This window comes from Suncus etruscus, chromosome 18 (assembly GCF_024139225.1).
Source record: "Suncus etruscus isolate mSunEtr1 chromosome 18, mSunEtr1.pri.cur, whole genome shotgun sequence".
Classification (NCBI taxonomy): Eukaryota; Metazoa; Chordata; class Mammalia; order Eulipotyphla; family Soricidae; genus Suncus; species Suncus etruscus.
Window position 1 is genome coordinate 41,611,911 of NC_064865.1, and position 24,954 is coordinate 41,636,864.

At 38.8% G+C, this 24,954-nt stretch overlaps 1 protein-coding gene across 1 annotated transcript in view; it reads left to right on the top strand.

The window, feature by feature from the left end:
- Positions 1 to 24,954, top strand: part of HIVEP1 (HIVEP zinc finger 1) — a 149,032-nt gene that overhangs the window by 54,478 nt on the left and 69,600 nt on the right. Inside the window, exon 3 of the mRNA XM_049765232.1 lies at positions 23,163 to 23,216. Coding sequence (XP_049621189.1) covers positions 23,163 to 23,216 — 54 coding nt within the window. The remainder of the gene's footprint in view (positions 1 to 23,162; positions 23,217 to 24,954) is intronic.

Sequence of the window (24,954 nt, forward strand, 5' to 3'; positions counted from 1 at the left end):
CCTTTGGTCCTGGATCGGCTGCTTGCAAGGCAAACGCCGCTGTGCTATCTCTCCGGGCCCACGGCTGCTGTTCTTTAAAATGTCCCACCATTGTTTCTTTTTTAACATTTTTTAATAAATTAATTTTATTAAAATTATTTTCACTGGTATCTTTTAAGTTTCTAGTTACTTACTAGATAATAACCTCATAGTTGAGCATTTGTTTGTTGTCCGGTATAACTCTTACTTGTAGCTTGGATTTTGTATGAGTACTGGCTAGATATGCATAGATTTGAACTAGGCAATGCTGTTGACATAGAATCAGAAAAAATACCTCAAATAAAATGGGATAAGATTACTCTCAGCAAGGCATGCCTCATGCCAGGGCATTGCATGAGTGTATTGTGTTTACTAAATTTGTGTTAGAGACTCAAAGAAGGAAACTTCAGATTTTTGTTTTAATTAGAATATAACCAACTCTTTAGTGTTGTAGAGAGTGTAGGGGCCTTGTGAGAGTTTCTGGAATATGATGTAGATGTCTTGGAATTCAAGGGTGTATTTCCATGGAGGGAGTTTTCCCAAAGAATATTTTACACATGGAATAGTTGCTGAGGCTTGAGCAGTTGGAGCAGCCCATTCAACCACAAAAAGTGGGGAACTTGGGACACCCATTGTCCAGGGGAATCTTTGCAGTAGGAAGGTAATAGTGGGGAGAGAAGCACTTTGCTGATCTGCAGGAGAAAATGGAAAGATGAGAACATTATTTACCCAGCCTCACTTTCCTTCCACTTGTAGTTCTAGAAGAAATGTATCTAGTGCCCTCTGTATACTGTCTTCTGTGCTTCTTTGTCCTCTTTTCTTCCAGTTATTTCTACTATGTCTTTGCTCCTTCCTTTCATACTCTTCTTCATTCCTCTCCTTTCACACCTCTGGAGGTTACAGAGATGACTTGTACTGAGATCACAGAGTGGAACCAGTGGAACTCGAAACATGAACTCTCCAAACTTTATATCCCCCAGAGTATGGTGGGAAAGTTAGCTCAGTGCCTTGGTGTACTATGAGCTTGAGCTCTTTCTGCCGAGTGAGGTCAGCAGACTCTTTCCAGGAGAGCCTGAATTCACTGTCCTTAGTTTCTGTAGCTTTGTCTTAGTATAAAATATAAGCAACACCTGCTATTTAGGCTCCTCATTGTTTTCTGTCTTTAATAAGAGGGATTTTTTTTTTAAAAAGATACTGTGAATAAAGATGTTTTATTTGCTTGAGTTGGGTGGGCTAGTCAACCAATTTGAAACACCAGAAACATATTTTTTTTTTAAGTCTTTGGTATTCGTTTTTTTTCCGGCCACACCCACTTGATGCTCAGGGGTTACTCCTGGCTAAGCGCTCAGAAATTGCCCCTGGCTTGGACCATATGGAATGCCGGGGGATCAAACCGTGGTCCTTCCTTGGCTAGTGCTTGCAAGGCAGACACCTTACCTCTAGAGCCACCTCACTGGCCCCAAGTCTTTGGTATTTATCCCCCTGAATTTTTCTTTTTTTTTTTTTTTTTGGGCCACACCCTGTGACGCTCAGGGGTTACTCCTGGCTATGCGCTCAGAAGTTGCTCCTGGCTTCTTGGGGGACCATATGGGACGCCGGGGGATCGAACCGCGGTCCGTCCTAGGCTAGCGCAGGCAAGGCAGGCACCTTACCTCCAGCGCCACCGCCCGGCCCCTTTTTTTTTTTTTTTTTTTTTTTTTTTTTTTTTGGTTTTTGGGCCACACCCGGTGACGCTCAGGGGTTACTCCTGGCTATGCGCTCAGAAGTCACTCCTGGCTTGGGGGACCATATGGGACGCCGGGGGATCGAACCGCGGTCCGTCTCCTAGGCTAGCGCAGGTAAGGCAGGCACCTTACCTTGAGCGCCACCACCCGCCCCCCCCCCTGAATTTTTCTAATCATCTCTGCATCTCCTTATCTCTGAACTCAGTGATTGTGTGTACATGTGTGTTGCATGTGCATATTTGCATGTATATGCATGTGCTGCATGTATACATAAGGGAACACAAGTGCACATGTGTATGTATTCATTCCTGGGTTGGAAAACTAAGTTTAGTATGGCCTTTCATTCAAGCTTCACTAGGGTAGGACGGTTCTGTCTTCATATTCCTTTCTTTCCCCACCATAGTTACCATGACTACCTCCTCCTATTCATTACATCAGAAAGCATCAACTGGAAAGAGGAGCCAGTGTTGTCGTACTCTAATAATATCTAAGCCACAATAAGCAAAGCATTTTAATGTGACTATCAGGCAAGATTAGTCCTGATCAATTTCCAGAATTCTTACCCAATAGTATATCATGTTTAAATAGTTTTTACATATGTTCTCCCATTTCCTCCAGAAACCAGCTTCTTTATCGTTAGCATATGTCTAACCAAAGTTCAGTGATTAAAACCAGAAAAAATAGCATTGATAAATATTGCTAACTAAACTATGATTGCTGTGGACAAAACCACTAATTATTTTTGTTTCAGCATCCAGTCTGGTATCTTACTTTGGATCAACTTGGCATGCTTTTTCGTCTTCCTTCTTAAAAAATTACCCCCCCCCCAATGTTATCACCCTGTCTCACCTTCTTCTAAGTAACTTAAGTTACCAGTGCTTGTTTTTTGATTTTGCTTAGTTTCCTTATCATTTACATATTCTTATGTTGCATACATAAGTGATACTAGCCAACATTAGTCTTTTTTGCTTTCTGACTTTGTATAATTTTGCTGACCTTCCTCTTTTTTACCATCTGTGTATGTGTATTTTGGGACCACAACTGATGGTACATTATAGCTTACTCCTGCCTTTAGTCCAGAAAGTTCTCCAGGGACCGTATGTCATGCCAGGGACCATAGTTGATCAGCTGTATGTAAGCAATGCTCTACGATCTATGCCCATCCTCCTATTTTGTTGTAAATGGCACTACATTTAAATTGGTTTTTAATAGCTGAATAGTACTGTTTGTATAAATGTGTCATATCCTCTATTTAGTCACCGATTGATGAAATTATACTTGTGTCCATCTTTTAGCTATTGTAGATAAGATTACAGTAAGCACTGTAGTATTTATGACTTTTTGAGTTAATGATTTTTTTTTTATTCTTAAGATAGAGACCCAAATGTGGGATGTTTGCACCATAAGAAAGCTCCATACAGTTTTCCAAAATGGTAGTACCAATATACATTTCCACACTTTGTGCAAAATTCGCTTTTCTCCACACTGTCTCCAACACTGGTTATTTATTGCTACTGATGCACAGATGTGAGTGGTATAAATGGTATTTCATAGTGTTACCTGATAATAAGTGAAGCTCAGTATCTGTGTTTTTCTTACGCCATTTAGTCAGAAGAAATGTCTATTTAAATCTTCTGCTATTTAAAACATTTTTGATTGGACTGTTTGGCTTTTGTTTGGTGTTTGATGTTATGTACAATAATAATAATTATGTACAGTACAGCTCTTTCTTTGACCTGTGGCTATCCACTTACTCATCACCATTTGTTCCACTATTGAAGATAAAGATAAATCGATTCTATACTTCAGGGTCTGTCTTTCTTCCACTGCATATTGTTTTACTTATTACTGCTTTATAGTATAGCTTGAAGTAGGAGAAAGTGATGCCATCCATCTTGTTTTTCCTAAGGATTGCTGTAGCTCTTTGTGGGTGTTTATTGTTCTGTATGAGTTTCAGGAATATTTTATCTTTTTCTTTGTAAAATGTCATGGGTATATTTATAGGGACTGCTTTAATTCTTTACAATGCTTTGGGGAGTGTTACCATTTTGATGATACTGATCCTCTTAATCCATGAACAGAAATGTTTTCAATTCCTTGTGTTCTCTTTTATTTTAAGAGATTTTTGTAGAGCCTTTATGATTCTCTAAATATAATATCATATCATTTGCATCTAGTGAGAGTGTGACTACTTCCTTTCCTTTCTAGATGCCCTTAATATATCTCTGTCTTTTTTTCTTTCTTTTTGTTTTTTCTTGGCAAATACTCACAGTACTATGTTGAATAGAAGTGACTGGAGTGGATAACCTTCTCTTATGCCTGATCATAGAGAGTAGGCTTTTAAGTTTTCCTCATTGAATAAACTATTTGTTGTGGACTTTTGATAATTGGCATTGACTGTGATGAAGAACTTTCTTATAATTTCTATTTTGTTGAGTATTTTTGCTGGATCTTGTCAAATGTTCTCTGCATTTGTACACACACGCACACATATACAGATAATAAATCTGTCTCTTCGATGTCATCCTTCAAAGCAAGTATTTCCTCACTTAGTTTTGTCTAGTAAATCTATGATCAGATGATAAAGCATTGTAGAAGTCTCCAACTACTAGTGTGAGGCTATCAATATCTTTCAACTTTATGTATTAGCTTTTGTTTTAAGTATTTTGAAGGTCTTTCATTAGGAGCATATAGGTTTAGGAGTGAGTTCTTCAGATGTATGTATACCTGATTATTAAAAAATGACTTTCACTATCTCTTACTGCCTTTTTCAGCCCAAAGTCTGTCATTTGATACCAATTCAGCCTTTTTGAGGGAGTTGTTTGCTTGAGGAATTTTCTTCCAACCTTTGACTTTGAGTCTGTCTGTGCTATGACTATTCAGATGAGATTCGTCCAGACAGAAGAATGTTTGCTTCAATTTGCTGATTCATCCTGTCACTTCATGTCTCTTAATTGATGCATTTAACCCACTTGGATTGATTAAAATTATTGTCATGGAGTTTTATGACCTCTTTCTGCAGGATTTTGATGTTTTTGTGGGTTTCATCTTGTCTTACAGTAGCCCCTGTAAAGATGGTTTTGAGTCTGAATGCTCTAGATTGTTGTTCATCCATGAAATCATGTATAGTTCCTTCATAGCTGTTTTTTGCTTGCCTTTCTTTTGGGGGGGGCTACATCTGGCAACACTCACTTTGGGGGGGCTACATCTGGCAGAACTCAGGGGTTACTCCTGGCTCTGTGCTCAGAAAGCATTCTTGGCAGGCTCTGGGAATCATATGAGATGTCAGGGATTTGGAACCTGGGTTGGATGCATGCAAGCTTTATCCGTTGTATTATTGCTCCATCCCCTAGTTCCTTCAAATCTGAATAATAGTCTGGCTGTTAAAAATATTGGGGAGACTTTCATTTCATTGGGTACTCTCCCATATAGTTCATCATCATCAGGACCAGTTTGGGAAGTCTGCTTCCCAAAGCACACTTAATAAATGTTGAGGACACTCCTTTATACCTAATTTCCTTCTTTGATCTTGTTTTACTTTCTGTGTTCTATCTATGTCTGTGATTTACTGGTACCCTAAGGGCCTTTTTGCTCTGGGTACATGGTCTTTCCAGCATGGGCACTTCTCAGCAGTGATATCTCTGGTTGCTGTTTTTCATCAAGATTGCATTTCTAGCCCTATGGGACCCTGATGATTCTTATTATTCTTTTACTCATTCCAAGGTTCTCGTCAGTGTTTTATTTTGTTTATTTGTTTATTTTGTTTTTAATCTTGAGGGAGGTTTTTTTTCTCTGTTATATAGTCTGGAGATTTTCTGCATCTCATCTTGGAGCTTACTGTGTCTGTCCTCAGCAGCTGTTATTCTGCTGGTGAGTTAGTCTTCCAGTGAGTTTTTCATTTCACCTACCAGATTTTTAGTTCTACCATTTCAGTTTCTAGTTTCCTCATTTCTGTTCCCAGACCCTCTTGTGTTTTATTGGTCGTTCAGTTCATTCGTTTCCTTAAGCTTGTTAAACATCCCTAGTATTTTTACTCTGAATTCCTTTTGAGAGACATTATATTGGGGTTATTACTGATTTGAGTCTTCTGGATTGCAATCTTAGCCCACTAACTTGGTGGGGCTATGTGATGTTTTATCATGGTTCTTACGATAGCCTGGAAGTATGTGTATCTTTTCCACTTCACTGTCAGTGTCCACTTACTTCCAGGGACACCTCTTGGGGACCGCAGTTGAGAGATGAAGATTATCTTTTTCATGTTTTAGCAGCCACTGTTTCTGGGAAAGGTGATAACTCTTGATCTTTGGGCAAAGCCGGTTTCCCTTATGTCTTACCTCTGTGTAAGACTGTCCTCCATAGTCCTCTTGGGCAGACACAAAAGGCCTTAGGATAAGCTTGGTGACCCATTTCTCTAAAATCCAGTATGCATTTTCATTATATCATTCTCCAATTTTATTTCCTAATAAATTTTATTCCTAATAGCAATAAACCTTAGAATTTTGATTCTGTTTTCTTAAAATGTATCACTGGGCTTATCTCAGGAAACTGTTCAAAGACTAGGATATGTGCTTTGACTACATTAGCTATATGTTTGATCCTTGGACTATATTGTTCTCTGAGTACTGCTGGGAGAGGCTCCAATACAAAAAAAAATAAATGCAAAATATTTTATCGAAATTTTGATTTACATTACATTAAAGCTGTTTAATTTTGTTAGAGTGGCTATTTTGATGATTAATAATTCTCATGTTTGTGAGATGTCATTCTATTCTTTACTACTTTGTTCTGTCTTGTAGTTTTAATTATACAGGTCTTACACCTTTTTTAGTTTGATTCCTATGATTTTGTGGGGAGATACAGTGAGCATGGTATTGCTTTCTTAATATTTTTCTTACTAACTCTTTGCATGTACAAGAATGCAACACATATTGTTTTATATTTATTTTATATTATAACAAATCATTTTTCTATACTCATTTTGTAACAAATTTCTAATCTCATAGGGATATCTTGAGGTAACCATGTCCACACAATAATCATATCATCTGATAATAGTAGTTCTTGTCTCATGAATTCTTTTTATTTCTTGTCATTGTGTAATTGCTCTTATCCCTCTAATATCCATATACATGGTAGTAGACAATCAACCATAGTCTTTTTGCTGGTTTTAAAGAGGAAAGCTTTTGCTTTTCTACCACTGATATGTTGAATAGTAGCGGTGAAAGATGGCAACTTTAGGGTTGAAGTGACAGTAGGGCAGTAGGACAGCACACCTATCTTTGATTTAGCAGTCTTGGGTTCCATATCTGAAATTCATATGATCTGTGCCCTGCCAGGAGTGATTGCTGAGCAAATAGCTAAAAGTGAGCTCTGAGCACTATGTGTGTGGGCCCCCCGAACCCCCCCCAAACCCACAAAATTTAAAAAAGATAAGAGGCCAACATTGACTTGTACACTTCGTAAAGCATAGACTTTTTTTTTTTTTACCATTGAGTATGGTGTTGTAGGTTTGTGATAAATGGTTTTACATACTAAGAAGGCCCCCCCCTTTTTTTAACTATTTTGTATGGTGTTGTGGGTGTATGGTAAATGGTTTAAAATATCGAGGAAAGTTCCTTCTATCATCATTTTATTAAGTTTTCATCATGAATGGGTGTTGGATTTTGTCAGGTGCTTTCTCTTCATCTTTCTTCTCTGTACCTCTTGATGTGATCATGTTCTTATCTTATTGACGTAGGCTATTATTTTGACTCGCATATACAGTATTAAACCGTTCTTGCAACATTGAGCTTAGTAATTTGTTGTCATGATTATGATCCTTTTGATGTGTTGTTTAATTTAGTTGGTATAATTTTGAGGTTCTTTGCATCTGTGTTTATTGTTAATATTGGTTTATAATTTTCTTTTTGGTTTATAGATCATTTCTTCTAAATTTTAGTTTGTTTTGTTTAATTAATCTTTGAGGTTATACCCAGTGGTGCTCCTGGATTACTCCTGACTCTGCACTTAAGAATCTCTTCTGGTAGTTCTCTGGGGGAGAACATCTGAGATGCTGAGGATTGAACCTGGGTCAGCTGTGTGTGAGGCAAGTGCCTCATCTGCTGTACTATCTCTCCAACCCCTGGTATTAAGATAATTTTTGCCTCATAGAAAGTGGGAGGATCTTGTTTCTTTGAGGTTCTGGAAGAGCATGAACAGGATTGGAAATAGATCTAGAAAAGTTTAGGAAAACTTATATAAAATCATCCAGACCCAAGCTTTTGGTTTTGGTTTTTGGACCACACCTGGTGATGCTCAGGGCTTACTCCTGGTCTGGTATGTGCAGAGCAAATTCACCTCACGCACTGTGGTATCACTTCAGCCCCAGCCTTTGGTTTTGGAAAGACTTGATTCTGATTTTGATTTGCTTGCTTTTAATTATTCTATTCAGATGCTCTGTTTCTTTCTGAGTTAGCCTTGAAAGGTTATAAGAATACAAAAATATATTCATTTCTTTCGGATTCTTTAGCTCATAGCATGATATTTTTCAGAGTAATTTCTGATGATTCTTTTCCTATGGTATCTGTTGTAACATTTTTTTCTTCATTTCTGATTTAGTTAATTAGAGCTTCTCTTTGTTTCTTTGTCTCATTGAATGGTTTGCAAACCTTAAAACAAAACAAAAACTAGCAGCTTTCAGAAGTGGTGGGCCCAGCACTATACGGCTCTCCAGCTCCCAAAAGTTGAGAACACACTCTACTCCAGTAAACGTGGGACATTATCTGAAATAGAGCAAATACTGGAATGTAAAACATGTCGTCATAAAATCACATAGAAAATATAACAGCTATGTTTTTAGACCATAGTGCTCTGAAAGTAGAAATTAATCACAAACAGAAAATAAGGCCTCAGACATTTGGATACTGAACAATCAGTGGCCAGTCAAAGAGGAAATGAAAAAAAAAAAAAGGTAGATTTCTGAATTCATAGAAGAACCAAGATAGGGTTACCAGAACACGTGGGACACAAGCAAAATCTGTTAAGAGGGAAATTCATAGCAATACAAGCATTCATTAGGAAACAAAGAATCTACAATAAATGACTTACCCTTGCAACTTAAGCTACTTGAAAATGACCAGCAAAAGGAACCTGAAGCAAATAGAAGGCAACAAATCGTTAAACCTAGAGCAAAAATAACTGAAATGAAAACAAACCCCTCAAATTAAAAAGTTAGACTACCACTAATAATATGTTGATACATGTTCTTTTCTATTCATTGTTTAAAGTTATTGTTTTATATTTTGTTATGTTTTGCCTCACACTAAAGATGACCAACTGTATACTTGGGATATTGTTTGGAATTACTATTTTTCCCAGTCCTGTTTACTATTAATTAATTAGTTAATTAATTAATTTTGGTTTTTGGGCCACACTTGGTGACATTCAGAGGTTACTCCTGGCTTTGTACTCAGAAATTGCTCCTGGCTTTGGGGACCATATGGGACACCGGGAGATCAAACTGCAGTCTGTCCTAGGTCAGAGCGAGCAAGGCAAATGCCCTACCACTTGTACCACCACTCCGGCCCCACTAAGTACATTTTTAAAAATGTTATTGTAATTTCGGTAACTGATTATAATAGAGTTTTAATACTCTTGATGAATAAATTAATATACCTCCAGCACCACCCTAGTGCCCAAGACATTCCATCACATTCCCAAGCAAATCCAAATTCTGTCCTTTCTACCTTTTTACTGTTGATGATCTCAGCTTGCGGTCAAAGGCCAAATTCAACATTGTCTATTTCTTTCTCAGTATAGCACAGATGAATCATCTGGAACTTGTTCTTCTCCCAGTGACTTATTTCACTTAACACTATGACCTTCAATTCCTTTCAAACTGCAACAAACTGCAAGCTTTCATTTTTTCTTACAGCTGAGTAGTATTTCATTGTTTATATACCACAAGTTTTCTGTCCAATCATGTTGGTGAACATTTGGGTTGTTCATCAAATGTTGCAGTTCACTAGCCTTTTTATACTGCAGTGGCGTAACATAGGTATGCATTTGATTTGGAATTAATGATTTTGTGTCTTTGGGATTGATGCCAAGAATTGGAATTCCAGATTCATATGGAAACATTACTCTTGGTTTTAAAACATTGTCCTGGGGCCGGAGAAATAGCATGAAGGTAAGGCATTTGCCTTGCATGCAGAAGGATGGTGGTTCAAATCCTGGCATCCCATATGGTCCCCTGAGCTTGCCAAGAGCGATTTCTGAGCGTAGAGCCAGGAGTAACCCCTGAGCGCTGCTGGGTGTGACCCAAAAAACCCAAAACAATAAATAAAATAAAACAAAACATTGTCCTACTAATGTCCACAGAGACAGATCAGATGACATTCCCACCACCACCATCAAAAGCCTCCTTTGATCACAGTTTCCCCACCAACAACACTGATTATTTTATCTTTGGATATGTGTCATTGTCATTTTAGTTTTTATTTCCCTGATAGCAAGTGATATGGACAGACAGTAGGCATATGAAACCACATGTTTTCTAATACAGAAATAACCTTGTATGTCTGTTACAGCCCATATTTGAATATGGTACTCTCACCTTTAAAATATTTCTGAATATAGATTATTATTCATTTTTAATCTGGAGCATAATCTCAAAATACATATTATCATTGTGTCCATAAATATTCATAGTTCTCTTAAGTTTTTTTAGTATTAATGTCTGCCCTTTAGTTACATTTTTATATCAAATTAAAAAATGATTCACAACACCTTTTGTAATATCATGTGCTGTGCAAACAGGAAATGTATTATTCTTGAAAATTTTAAATAATTTAATAGTAAAACCCCCTCAGGCCTGGAACCTTTAAGAAATTTTATCTTATTTGAGGGCATATATTTTAATTTCATTCATAGTTGTTAGTCTTAGTGGGTTTTCTTTTTCATGGATTAACCTTGAAAAATTTCTTGTAGAGTTTTTGCTATTTATCATAATAGTAGAATTGTGTTTGTTTGTTTGTTTTTAATTGTATTTTTCAACTTAAAAGTTTTGCTCATCGTGAGCTAGAGAGATGTTTCAATGGATGGAGTCCTTGCTTTGCATATGACAGCCCTTCCATCTTTTGGTCTACCAGGTCCCCTGAGCATCTCTTGTGGAAGCAGCCCCACCACCACCACCACCACCACCGGATGTGACCCTCAAACCAGCAGCCAAAAAAAAAAGCCACATTGTCCTCCATTTACAGTATTAGTGTTTACGTTATTGTTGTGTTGTTTTCTTAAAAGACATAGGTTTTAGTGATGTGAAAGAAATGTAACTTACTGGCTAATATGTTAATTTACAAGGGTAGTTTAATGATCGAGTAATAAACTCTGGAATCATTTTCATGTAGAAGCCTGTATAATTGGTTATGGCATTAGTTGCATTTTAAACATTACATCATTTGTCATATATTTAGTCTTACTGAAATAGCTCACGAATTAACAGGAAGAGTAAGGAGCTTGTACTGACGTGTAATGAGGGAACGTAGGAGTTATGCTTATTCAGTAGTAAAAATAGTACAGTCGCATATGGTGATTCTTTTTAATCAGATGGTATCTCTCCCAGTAAACTGAGGTGCCTTTTGCAGTTCATTAGGATCTATTTCATAAAACTTTTACTATCAATTGTTTCCACTTCGTGCTTTAGGAATAAAATGTGTGGGTGTTAGAGCAGAGGTTTGGGGGGCACCTTTCAGAACAGCAAGAAAGATGGATGAGCTTACAGAATTGAGGTTGAATTCACTTAAATTGTTTATAGATCGAATGGAAAATGAGTTGATTCAAATGCTTTAAATGTACTGGTAGTTTCCCGAATGTGGCAATCACGCAGCTTCCCAAATGTGGAAATAATTCATAATACGAAAATAGATAAAAATGCTAAATTCTTAACTGAAGCCACTAGGGCCAGTTTTCTGTTTGTATGCAGGTGCTTTTCCTTTGCTCCAGAATGCTCTAATGATTCACCGTGTCACTCGGCAGTTTAATGTTAGCATTTATACAAAATTAATGTCTTGGCTTCATTCAGTTGTCATAATTACGGATGATCTTGAACTGTGTGGTGTTCGAAAAACATGGCTTTGTATCTCAGAGTTGGTGGTGGCCCAGAGAAGGATGTGATGAACTCTGAGGGGGAAGGCACTGGGGAAGGTTTGCTAGAGGAAATGCAGCTTGGAAGGATGCCCCACAGATGAGAGGGACCTCCTGGGGGAGAATTGGGCTTGAAGACTTAGATGGGACTGAGATTGCAAAGAAAGGGAGTGGGGAGATTGTAAGACCCCAAAGACCTTGGTTGACTAAACAAGTCAATGTTTATCCTCAAATCAAGGTGAAATAATGGAAGGATAAACATACCTTTTAAGTTCCTCCAGGAGAGGGAGGACAAATTCTGTTTTCTCCCTATCTCAGATTTTTCCCTTTTTTCCTAACCTAGAGTGGACACCTCATACAGCTTTTGCTGAGCAAAGACCTGACAATTGTGTTGATGGAGCAGAGCTGTGAAGGCTCTTGGAGGAGGTGAGGACTGGGTTGGGGTTCGACCCTTCCCCTTCACCAGAAGTTGAGAAGAGCTAGTCAGGTTCTTTCAGTGAATCCTTATTTCATAGTTGCAAATGATTTGTCTTTAATTACTTGTTTTACTTCCGGAACCCTAAAAGAAATATTGTTTCTTAAGAATGTCAGTAATTTGGGGCCGGGAAGGTGGTGCTAGAGATAAGGTGTCTGCCTTGTAAGCGCTACCAAGGAACGGACCGCGGTTCGATCCCCCGGCGTCCCATATGGTCCCCCCAAGCCAGGGGCGATTTCTGAGCACATAGCCAGGAGTAACCCCTGAGCGACAAACGGGTGTGGCCCAAAAACCAAAAAAAAAAAAAAGAATGTCAGTAATTTGTTTTTCTCTGTAGTTTCAGGTTATGTATCACAAATTGGTATTCCCCTCCTATTATTGTTTATGGCTGACGAAAAAAATACTTTTAATTTGTCTTCTTTCTATACACCAAGTTTTTGAAAGATGTAAGGCAGTGTACAAGATTGTCTATAACCAGCATCATTTACACTTTTTCTATATTTTGTTAGAAAATTTGCTGTTCCCCCCCATATTAATAGTACCTTGTTGGAAAGTAGCACCTCTCTTAGCCTGTGGCCTTTTGTCACAAGCCTATCTGGATCTTAGTGAAGTCTATATCCTGCCATGTGTTTGCTAGGATCATTTTCAGATGCCAGAAACTCTTAAGTTTAGTTAAACCTGATTTGCTTCAAATTATACCTTAATTTAACTACACTGAGAAGTCATCAAGGTAAGAATGAGTTACCTTAGCTTTATTTCTTGACATAGTGTGAATGAACATCATTATATATGTATGTTATTTTCATCTTTAAGGAACAGTACAGTAGTACAGTATGTAGGGTGCCTGCCTTGCTTGCCTATAGCCAGGACCTGGGTTTGATCCCCGACATGCCAGATAGTCTCCTGAGCCCACCAGGAGTGATCCCTGAGCACAGAGACAGAAGTAAGCCCTCAGCACCATTGGGTGTAGCTCCAAAACAAACAAATAAACAAACAAACAACAGACCAAAACAATTCAGAAGTTACTGTTTATTTCCAAGTGTGGAAATCTTTGTAAAATATAATCTGAGATTAAATAGTGACACAGGGAAGGGCATCTTTGAGAATATAGAACTTCAGTTCTCCCTGCTCCCCACTACCCTTTTTTGGACACATCAAGAATAATAAGGAAGATATGCCATTGCTGAGAAACCTGATTCTTCACAAAGGTGTGTGATACATAGGATGGGTTTGTACTGCTACATTTATGATCATGTGTAGATCCCAGCACTGGAATGTGAAATCATTGATGCTGGGCAAGGTGGCCTTGTTTTTAAAAATTTTTAACAGGAAAGTGTATAGAGTAAGTGTAAATTTGTTTCTGAATTATGCATATAGAAAATAGGTATAATAAGTGGGGAAGATGTACTTTTTTCTCTGGGTCACAGTGAAAAGTGATAAATACTGTTTTAAATACCAGTAGATCATTTTGTATGAGCATTAATAAATGACTACATTCTCTGTAATTTTAAAGTGTTTTTACAAGTTATATTTTACCCCTGAGATTCAGAAAACATAGGTTAATGATAAATAGAATGTTTTATAAAAACTGAATGAAGTAAAAGCTCTTAATAGTGGCTGTTAATAAGCTCTCTAATTGAAGACTGTATTTACTTCCTGAACTGGAGCTCTGGGTAAAATTTATGTAGATGTATATTTCCAACATGCTTTTAATGTTCTGATTTATATACTTGTTAATCAAGAGAAAATGCTGAATTATATTTTAAACAATCTGGTAAGAATGTGTTACGCTAAAGTGAAAAGAATTGTGACACATAAATATTGGATAGTTGCTAGTCTCGAGCACTTGTTCAACCCTAAGTTTCTATTACTTGGGGCTATAATTGATTCTATTATTAAGAAATTGTTTTTAAGAGGCCAGGGCTATGGCCCACAGTCTAGTAGAGAGTATGCCTCACTTGTGTCAGCACCTGGGTCCCAGCCTAGCCCCATGGGGGCAGATGTTTATATTATATAATGCCAAGTTATGTATATAGAAACCCCCACCATTTTTTTCCTCCTCCTTTTTGGTTTTTGAGCTACACCTGGAGGTGTTCAGGGCTTATTCCTGGATCTGTGCTCAGGAACCACATGAGTCTGGGGATAGAGTTTGGGTTGGCCATGTGCCATGTAAGATTCCTCACTGGCTATTCTATCTACAGCCGCACTCCCATGCATAGTTATTCGTATAAATATTATGTGTTCTATTTTGGTTTTAAGTTTGCAAAAAAAAAAAGTCTGTTGATATAGAAACATAATAGTACTGTTCTTTTCAGGGACTAGATACTTAAATCTGATTTGTCATCTGCATCTTGAATGGTTGCCTTGTGTTTAGTGTATTTTATTTATTTTAAAGTGGGCCTTTTATGAACTGTCAGGCCTACAACACAGGTTATGAAGTGTGACCTCCAGGTCTCTCTACACATCTCTGAGAAGTGGATCTTGTCCTTTCGTTACTTAAAATGTTGATTCTATCCAGGCATTTAGTGTTTTTCTCTTTGAAGTAAAATTACTGCTGTCTGAAAGATCTATTTTCCGGCAGCGCTCAGGGGTCACTCCTGGCTCTATGCTCAGAAATTGCTCCTGGCAGGCTCAGGGGACCATATGGGATGCCGGGATTTGAACTACCGTCCTTCCGCATGCAAGGCAAATGCTCTAACCTTCACGCTATCTCTCTGGCCCCCTGAGATCCATTTTCTGTATTTAGTATTAGTTCCTTTTCATTCTAAAAACTGCGAGGATTAGGTTGTTTTCAATTTTGTGTATCATCTTATTAAAAATAACTGAAGTTTATAGATAAGGAATGTTGCATTTTTTCCGAAGGTGGTTACTCCCACATCTTACTCTGGATCTGATAATTAGCAGGAAGCCCAAAGGACACTGCTGTGTGGGGAACACGTTTGGATTAAATGTTTTTATTTTTGACTGTGACCAAGATATATTGTTGAATATTTCAAACTAACTTGCTTGCTTCTGCTGCTTCTGTGCTGCTTTGATTAGACCAAGATGGTTGGATCAGTATGCAATTGAAAAAGTTGTATCAGTAAATTGCAAGTTCTCTAAGTTTCTCATTTTTCTAGTAGCATTGTTGGGGAAGAGATCATTGGGCCAGTTTCCATTGTTTTCTGGTTTTGAGGATGGAGGACACATCCGGTTGTGCTCACAGTTTATTCCTAGTTTTGTCTTCAGGGATTACTCCTGGCGGGGCATGGGACACTCTCTGGGGTGCTAGGGATCAAATGCAGGTTGGTCTTGTGCAAGGCAAGTTTCCCTCATACTCCATGGGATCAGGTTTGAGGGCCTGTGTGATATGGTGATTTGTTATGTTCCTTTTATATCTTCCATAGCCAGTAGTAGAGGGGTTACCAGTGCACAGAGTAGGTTCTGGCTCCACACTCTTCTTCCAAGGACCTGACACAGAGCTCCCAACTCTGTGGGTGCTTCTGAGTTTCTCCTCCTCTTTCAAAATCGAATGTGGGGAGAATACTTCTGTGGTCATTATTATCAGAGCTCTGGACTTCAGTGTTATACCCTATAGATGGAGCTGTGCTCTTCCCCAGCTTGGAAGAAATAACTTTAGCACAAGCATGCTCCTGGTTCATTTCTCTTTCTTCTTTTACTTCTTTCATGTTTGTGCTAGATCTTAAGCCATCCATGATTTTTACATAGACTTTTTTTCAGAGTTAGTAGGTTTAATGATCTCAAGTCAAATTCATGATATATGTTTGTTCATAATTAGACTGTGATTCTTAGATTTTTTTAAAAGGTTGGCTAAATACTTTTAAAATATAGGTTACCATTTATGCTTTGATTTACGAAGTTGCTGCACCTTTACCAACACTGAAGTGTCAAAAGACTCAGCCTGACTATTATTGTCATTCCCCTTCTCAGTCACACCTCCAGATCTCTATGTCACTTCTAGTGCACTCTTTTTTTTCTTTTTTTTTATTTAAACACCTTGATTACATACATGATTACATACATGATTACATACATGATTGTGTTTCTGTTGATCTTATCATAGACTTCTATTTTCGTCTGTTCCCATTCTTTTTTTTTTTTTTACTTGGGAAACATTTACTGTTTAATGGTTGATAACTTTTTTTTAATGCATAATTTTTTTTATTTAAACACCTTGATTACATACATGATTGTGTTTGGGTTTCAGTCATAAAAGGAACACCACCCATCACCAGTGCAACATTCCCATCACCCAAGTCCCAAATCTCCCTCCTCCCCACCCAACCCCCGCCTGTACCCTAAACAGGCTCTACATTTCCCTCATACATTCTCAATATTAGGACAGTTCAAAGTGTAGTTATTTCTCTAACTAAACTCATCACTCTTTGTGGTGAGCTTCCTGAGGTGAGCTGGAACTTCCAGCTCTTTTCTCTTTTGTGTCTGAAAATTATTATTACAAGGGTGTCTTTCATTTTTCTTAAAACCCATAGATGAGTGAGACCATTCTGCGTTTTTCTCTCTCTCTCTGACTTATTTCACTCAGCATAATAGATTCCATGTACATCCACGTATAGGAAAATTTCATGACTTCATCTCTCCTGACAGCTGCATAATATTCCATTGTGTATATGTACCACAGTTTCTTTAGCCATTCGTCTGTTGAAGGGCATCTTGGTTGTTTCCAGAGTCTTGCTATGGTAAATAGAGCTGCAATGAATATAGGTGTAAGGAAGGGGTTTTTGTATTGTATTTTTGTGTTCCTAGGGTATATTCCTAGGAGTGGTATAGCTGGATCGTATGGGAGCTCGATTTCCAGTTTTTGGAGGAATCTCCATATCGCTTTCCATAAAGGTTGAACTAGACAGCATTCCCACCAGCAGTGGATAAGAGTTCCTTTCTCTCCACATCCCCGCCAACACTGTTTATTCTCATTCTTTGTGATGTGTGCCATTCTCTGGGGTGTGAGGTGGTATCTCATCGTTGTTTTGATTTGCATCTCCCTGATGATTAGTGATGTGGAACATTTTTTCATGTGTCTTTTGGCCAAGCGTATTTCTTCTTTGTCAAAGTGTCTGTTCATTTCTTCTCCCCATTTTTTGATGGGGTTAGATGTTTTTTTCTTGTAAAGTTCTGTCAGTGCCTTGTATATTTTGGAGATTAGCCCCTTATCTGATGGGTATTGGGTGAATAGTTTCTCCCACTCAGTGGGTGGCTCTTGTATCCTGGGCACTATTTCCTTTGAGGTGCAGAAGCTTCTCAGCTTAATATATTCCCATCTGTTAATCTCTGCTTTCACTTGCTTGGAGAGTGCAGTTTCCTCCTTGAAGATGCCTGTAATGTCCTGTAGTGTTTTGCCTATGTGCTGTTCTATATATCTTATGGTTTTGGGGCTGATATCGAGGTCTTTAATCCATTTGGATTTTACCTTTGTACATGATGTTAGCTGGGGGTCTAAGTTTAATTTTTTGCAAGTGGCTATCCAATTGTGCCAACACCACTTGTTGAAGAGGCTTTCCCTGCTCCATTTAGGATTTCCTGCTCCTTTATCAAAAATTAGATGGTTGTATCTCTGGGGAACATTTTCTGAGTATTCAAGCCTATTCCACTGATCTGAGGACCTATCCTTATTCCAATACCATGCTGTTTTGATAACTGTTGCTTTGTAGTACAGTTTAAAGTTGGGAAAAGTAATTCCTCCCATATTCTTTTTCCCAATGATTGCTTTAGCTATTCGAGGGTGTTTATTGTTCCAAATGAATTTCAAAAGTGTCTGATCCACTTCTTTGAAGAATGTCATGGGTATCTTTAGAGGGATGGCATTAAATCTGTATAATGCCTTGGGGAGTATTGACATTTTGATGATGTTAATCCTGCCAATCCATGAGCAGGGTATGCGTTTCCATTTCCGTGTGTCCTCTCTTATTTCTTGGAGCAGAGTTTTATAGTTTTCTTTGTATAGGTCCTTCACATATTTAGTCAAGTTGATTCCAAGATATTTGAGTTTGTGTGGTACTATTGTGAATGGGGTTGTTTTCTTAATGTCCATTTCATCCTTATTACTATTGGTATATAGAAAGGCCATTGATTTTTGTGTGTTAATTTTGTAGCCTGCCACCTTGCTATATGAGTCTATTGTTTCTAGAAGCTTTTTGATAGAGTCTTTAGGGTTTTCTAAGTAGAGTATCATGTCCTCTGCAAACAGTGAGAGCTTGACTTCTTCCTTTCCTATCTGGATTCCCTTGATATCCTTTTCTTGCCTAATCGCTATAGCAAGTACTTCCAGTGCTATGTTGAATAGGAGTGGTGAGAGAGGACAGCCTTGTCTTGTGCCAGAATTTAGAGGGAAGGCTTTCAGTTTTTCTCCATTGAGGATAATATTTGCCACTGGCTTGTGGTAGATGGCCTTCACTATATTGAGAAAGGTTCCCTCCATTCCCATCTTGCTGAGAGTTTTGATCAAGAATGGGTGTTGGACCTTATCAAATGCTTTCTCTGCATCTATTGATATGATCATGTGGTTTTTATTTTTCTTGTTATTGATGTTGTGTATTATGTTGATAGATTTACGGATGTTAAACCCGCCTTGCATTCCTGGGATGAAACCTACTTGATCGTAGTGGATGATCTTCTTAACGAGGCATTGAATCCTATTTGCCAGGATTTTGTTGAGGATCTTTGCATCTGCATTCATCAGTGATATTGGTCTGTAATTTTCTTTTTTGGTAGCGTCTCTGTCTGGTTTAGGTATCAAGGTGATGTTGGCTTCATAAAAGCTATTTGGAAGTGTTTCTGTTTGTTCAATTTCATGAAAGAGTCTTGCCAAGATTGGCAGTAGTTCCTCTTGGAAAGTTTGATAGAATTCATTAGTGAATCCATCTGGACCTGGGCTTTTGTTTTTCGGCAGACATTTGATTACTGTTTTAATTTCATCAATGGTGATGGGGGTGTTTAGATATGCTACATCCTCTTCCTTCAACCGTGGAAGATTATAAGAGTCCAAGAATTTATCCATTTCTTCCAGGTTCTCATTTTTAGTGGTGTAGAGTTTTTCAAAGTAGTTTCTGATTACCCTTTGAATCTCTGTCATATCAGTAGTGATCTCTCCTTTTTCATTCCTGATACGAGTTATCAAGTTTCTCTCTCTCTCTTTCTTTGTTAGGTTTGCCAGTGGTCTATCAATCTTGTTTATTTTTTCAAAGAACCAACTTCTGCTTTCGTTGATCTTTCGGATTGTTTTTTGAGTTTCCACTTCGTTGATTTCTGCTCTCAGCTTTGTTATTTCCTTCTGTCTTCCTATTCTTGGGTCCTTTTGTTGAGCATTTTCTAGTTCTATTAGCTGTGTCATTAAGCTACTCAGGTAAGCTCCTTCTTCCTTCCTGATGTGTGCTTGCAAAGCTATAAATTTTCCTCTCAGTACTGCTTTTGCTGTGTCCCATAAGTTCTGAGAGTTTGTGTCTTTATTGTCATTTGTTTCCAGGAACCTTTTTATTTCCTCCTTGATTTCATCTCGGACCCACTGGTTATTGAGCATGAGGCTGTTTAACTTCCAGTTGTTAAAGTGTTTCTTCTGAGTCCCTTTGGAGTTCACAAATAATTTCAGAGCCTTGTGGTCAGCGAAGGTAGTCTGCAAAATTTCTATCCTCTTGATCTTATGGAGGTATGTTTTATGTGCCAGCATGTAGTCTATCCTGGAGAATGTCCCATGTACATTGGAGAAGAATGTGTATCCAGGTTTCTGGGGATGGAGTGTCCTATATATATCCACTAGGCCTCTTTCTTCCATTTCTCTCCTCAGGTCTAGTATATTATTGTTGGGTTTCAGTCTGGTTGACCTGTCCAGTGTTGACAAAGCCGTGTTAAGGTCCCCCACAATTATTGTGTTGTTGTTGATATTATTTTTCAGATTTGTCAACAGTTGTATTAAATATTTTGCTGGCCCCTCATTCGGTGCATATATGTTTAGGAGAGTGAATTCTTCCTGCTCTACGTACCCCTTGATTAATATAAAATGTCCGTCTTTGTCCCTTACAACCTTCCTGAGTATAAAGTTTGCATTATCTGATATTAGTATGGCCACTCCAGCTTTTTTATGGGTGTTGTTTGCTTGGATAACTTTTCTCCAGCCTTTTATTTTGAGTCTATGTTTGTTCTGACTATTCAGGTGCGTTTCTTGTAGGCAGCAGAAGGTTGGATTGAGTTTTTTGATCCATTTAGCCACTCTGTGTCTCTTAACTGGTGCATTTAGTCCATTGACGTTGAGAGAAAGAATTGTCCTGGGATTTAACGCCATCTTTATTTCAAAATTTGGTGTGTCTTTTGGGTAGTCTTGTCTTAGATTAGGTCTTTCAGTTTTTCTCTTAAGACTGGTTTTGTGTCTGTGAAGTTTCTGAGCTGTTTTTTGTCTGTGAAACCATGTATTCTTCCATCAAACCGGAAAGTGAGTTTTGCTGGGTATAGTATTCTGGGTGAAGCATTCATTTCATTCAGTCTTGTCACAATATCCCACCACTGCTTTCTGGCATTGAGCGTTTCTGGTGACAGGTCTGCTGTAAATCTCAGGGAAGCTTGCTTGAACATGATTTCCCCTTTTGATCTTGCTGTTTTCAGAATTCTGTCTCTATCTGTGGGATTTGTCATTGTGACTAGGATGTGTCTTGGGGTGGTTTTTCTGGGGTCTCTTTTGGTTGGTACTCTTCGGGCATGCAGGATTTGATCACATATATTCTTTAGCTCTGGAAGTTTCTCTTTAATGATGTTCTTGACCATTGATTCTTCCTGGAAATTTTCTTCCTGGGTCTCTGGGACTCCAATGATTCTTAAGTTGTTTCTGTTGATCTTATCATAGACTTCTATTTTCGTCTGTTCCCATTCTTTGACTAATTTTTCCATTGTCTGCTCATTTGCTTTAAGTTTTTTGTCCAATCTCTCCTGCTGTATGGAATTGTTATGTATCTCACCTTCCACAGCACCAAGTCTATTCTCAGCTTCTGATACCCTGTCCCAGAGCTTATCCATTTTGTCATTCACTTCGTTTACTGACTTTTTCAGTCCTGTTAGTTGACATGTTATTTCAGTTTGTAGTTTTGTCATTTCTGCCTTCATATTTTCTTGGTTCTTATTAGTGTTCTGTTCAACTCGATCCATGGTTTCTTGGAGTCTGTTGAGCACCTTCCATATTGCTAGTCTAAAGTCCTTATCTGAGAGGTTGATTAGTTGTTCAGTCATTATCTGGTCCTCAGAATTGTCATCTTCATTCTCTATGTCTGATGCTGGCCTGTGTTGTTTCCCCATTGTCACACTTGTATTGTGGGTTTTTCTACGTGTTGTGGTGGTATTCATTGTCTATATGATGTAGGCAGCACACTCCTCTGGCTCCTCCCTTTCTGGATGGGCTGACTTGCCTCTAAGGGAGGGGAGTCCTCCGTGGATGAAGCCTCACACTGGGTCAAATCTTAGGCCCGAGCATGCAACAGAGAAGACAGTCCAGAGAGAAATGTTTGCTTCTGTGATATAGCGCCGTTCTTAGTGTGATTTTTCCTTCTTGTTGCAATGGAGTTCTTTCCTTAGAAAGAGTGCACGGCCGCGTAGCGAAGCGGAGTGACCGTGTTCCTCTGAGCCTCTTTTTGCCCCACTCGCAAGAGTTTCACGCAAGAGGACAGTAGACAGACATAGACAGGTCACACTCACAGTCTTTCACAGCTGAGCCCCACTGGGCCGGTGTACTTTGCGGATTTTCCCCGCCTGGTGTCACACACAGGGAGCCAGCTTTTGCAAAGGTTAGCCGGTTTTTATGCTCTGAAGTCCCTCCCTGAAAATGGCGTCTGGGCGAGCAAGGTTTCTGAAGGCTCTTTTTGCCCCACTCGCAAGAGTTTCACGCAAGAGGACAGTAGACAGACATAGACAGGTCACACTCACAGTCTTTCACAGCTGAGCCCCACTGGGTCGGTGTACTTTCGCAGATTTTCCCCGCCTGGTGTCACACACAGGGAGCCAGCTTTTGCAAAGGTTAGCCGGTTTTTATGCTCTGAAGTCCCTCCCTGAAAATGGCGTCTGGGCGAGCGAGGTTTCTGGAGGCTCTTTTTGCCCCACTCGCAAGAGTTTCACGCAAGAGGACAGTAGACAGACATAGACAGGTCACACTCACAGTCTTTCACAGTTGAGCCCCACTGGGCCGGTGTACTTTCGCGGATTTTCCCCGCCTGGTGTCACACACAGGGAGCCAGCTCTTGCAAAGCTTAGCCGGTTTTTATGCTCTGAAGTCCCTCCCTGAAAATGGCATCTGGGCGAGCGAGGTTTCTGGAGGCTCTTTTTGCCCCACTCGCAAGAGTTTCACGCAAGAGGACAGTAGACAGACATAGACAGGTCACACTCACAGTCTTTCACAGTTGAGCCCCACTGGGCCGGTGTACTTTCGCGGATTTTCCCCGCCTGGTGTCACACACAGGGAGCCAGCTCTTGCAAAGCTTAGCCGGTTTTTATGCTCTCTAGTGCACTCTTTATCCTACTCCTCTTGTCCTCTCCACATTGGTTGGTAATCCCAGTTCTGTAGTAAAAGATACTAATTATTTACATTATGAAAACATTAATGGCATGCTTCTTTTGACTAAGACCTGCTGAAAAAAATCTATAAAGGTAATTTTAAAGAGGACATATTGTTACTATAGCAAATTACATGTTTCAGAAAGAATTCTCTCACCCCCTGTTACTGTGTGCCTGGTATAATGTTTTTTAACTTAACCAGTGTCCTTATTTTTTATTAATTATATCCTTGTTTGTTTACCATAATTTATTTTTGTGAAATTTCTTTCTTTTTTTTTTTTTAGACAAAATTGAAGAAGCACAAAAAGAACTCAGTGGGGCAGAAGTGTCAAAGAAAGGTAAAGTAAAAGGAATCCTCACATATATGTTATAATTAGCATGGACTATTTGGGCAGAGTGTTTCCATTAGCATTGTTCAAACCTTTTATATACCTGTGGCCTGGTACAGACACAGTTATGAACCAGTGTTTGAAGACCTCAACTTGAGGTGCTTTGAATTCCATTGACAGTCTGTCCCCTCCTCTCCTTCCCCACCCCATTTTTTATTTATTACTATTTTTAATTAATCAGAAAATATTTATTTTTATTTATCTTTATTTAAGCACCATGATTACCAATATGTTTGTAGATAGGTTTGAGTTATAAAAGGCCACAGTCGCATTAACGTTTACAGTATTGATGTACAGGATTTTTGCTTCCATTTTTCTTGCTATCAGTTAAATCTAACTAATAATCAAATCACTTCCTGCCTTGGTATATTTTTTAGAAGTTCCTTTGCCTCTCCAGCTGTTCTATTGCTTGTAGTCTAGAGCCTCTGAGGTTGTATCTGGTTGGTCTATATAGTTTTGTGCTGTGATGATGATCCAAGTTAAATGTCTGTACCCACGCGCTCTCTGTCTGTCTGTCTGTCTGTCTGTCTGTCTGTCTGTCTCTCTGTCTCTTTCTCTCTCACTTTCAATCTCTCAACTCTCTCTCAATCTCTCTCATTCTTCTCTCACACACACTCTCTCTCTTTCCTTTGCTTCAGTGGGCAGCCTGCCAGCTCTATAGCAGATGTGACCCTTCAGTGGTAATCTTGCAGGGGAGTCACCCTAACCATGCTGACCTTTGGAAAGGTTGACTAAAGAGCTCTTCCTCGCTTGGCAGCAGACATAAAGTAATTAAGATGCTCAAGCAGTAAGAGACCTTCGGATTTAAACTCCATTTGTCACAGTCGGCCTGTTTCCCGTCGAGTAATGCTTTAGAGCCGTTTCAAGTAGCAAAATAAATTGTGCGCTTGTTTTCCTTTTATTCCTTCTCCCCCACCACCACCACCCATGGCAAAGAGTTTAAGAACCGTGTACGAAAGGCCTGATAGGAAGGAGGAAGTGGAACAAAGATTCTAGAAGAAAGAAACCGGATAATGAGGTTCTGAATAATCTAGTTGGCCACTTGTGTCAGGTCTTGGTTGAGACCTTGGCATGAATACCAAGTGTGTGGGGTTCTGCAACTGCCTTGGCTTTCATTTGTCACAGAGGCATTTGGGCAAATTGAAAGGGAAAAATCGTTTCCACACTAAGTAAAGAATTTTGTAGCAGTTTGTCTTTAACAACTTGCGATAAAAATCTTTAAATAATAAAGGTCCTGAGTTGTCTTGTTCTGAAGCAAATCCATTACTTCAAAGTACATACTTCGTTACTGGTCTCTTTTTTTTTTTTTTTATTGACTAAGATAGTTATCTAGGAGAGATCCCACTGCTCACAGTTCCAAGTGTTTGTCTCCCATGATCCTGTTCAGACTTTAACTTCCTTGAAGTTAAATTAGGACAGCTAATTTATGTTCAGTGTCTAGCATAATGAAAGGCTCTTAAATGAAAATTTTTGCTTACTGATAGTCTTGGACAAAAAAGAAATATTGTTTTGGTTTTGGGCCACATGCTGGGATTACTTCTGGCTCTGCACTCAGGGGATTGGAAGTACCATATGGAGTGCTGGGTATTATTAACCCAGGTCAGCCACATACAGCCCTATCTGCTGGACTCTCTCTGTGACCCCTAAAAATACACATGGTTTCTATTTCTAACATGGATTAAAGTTT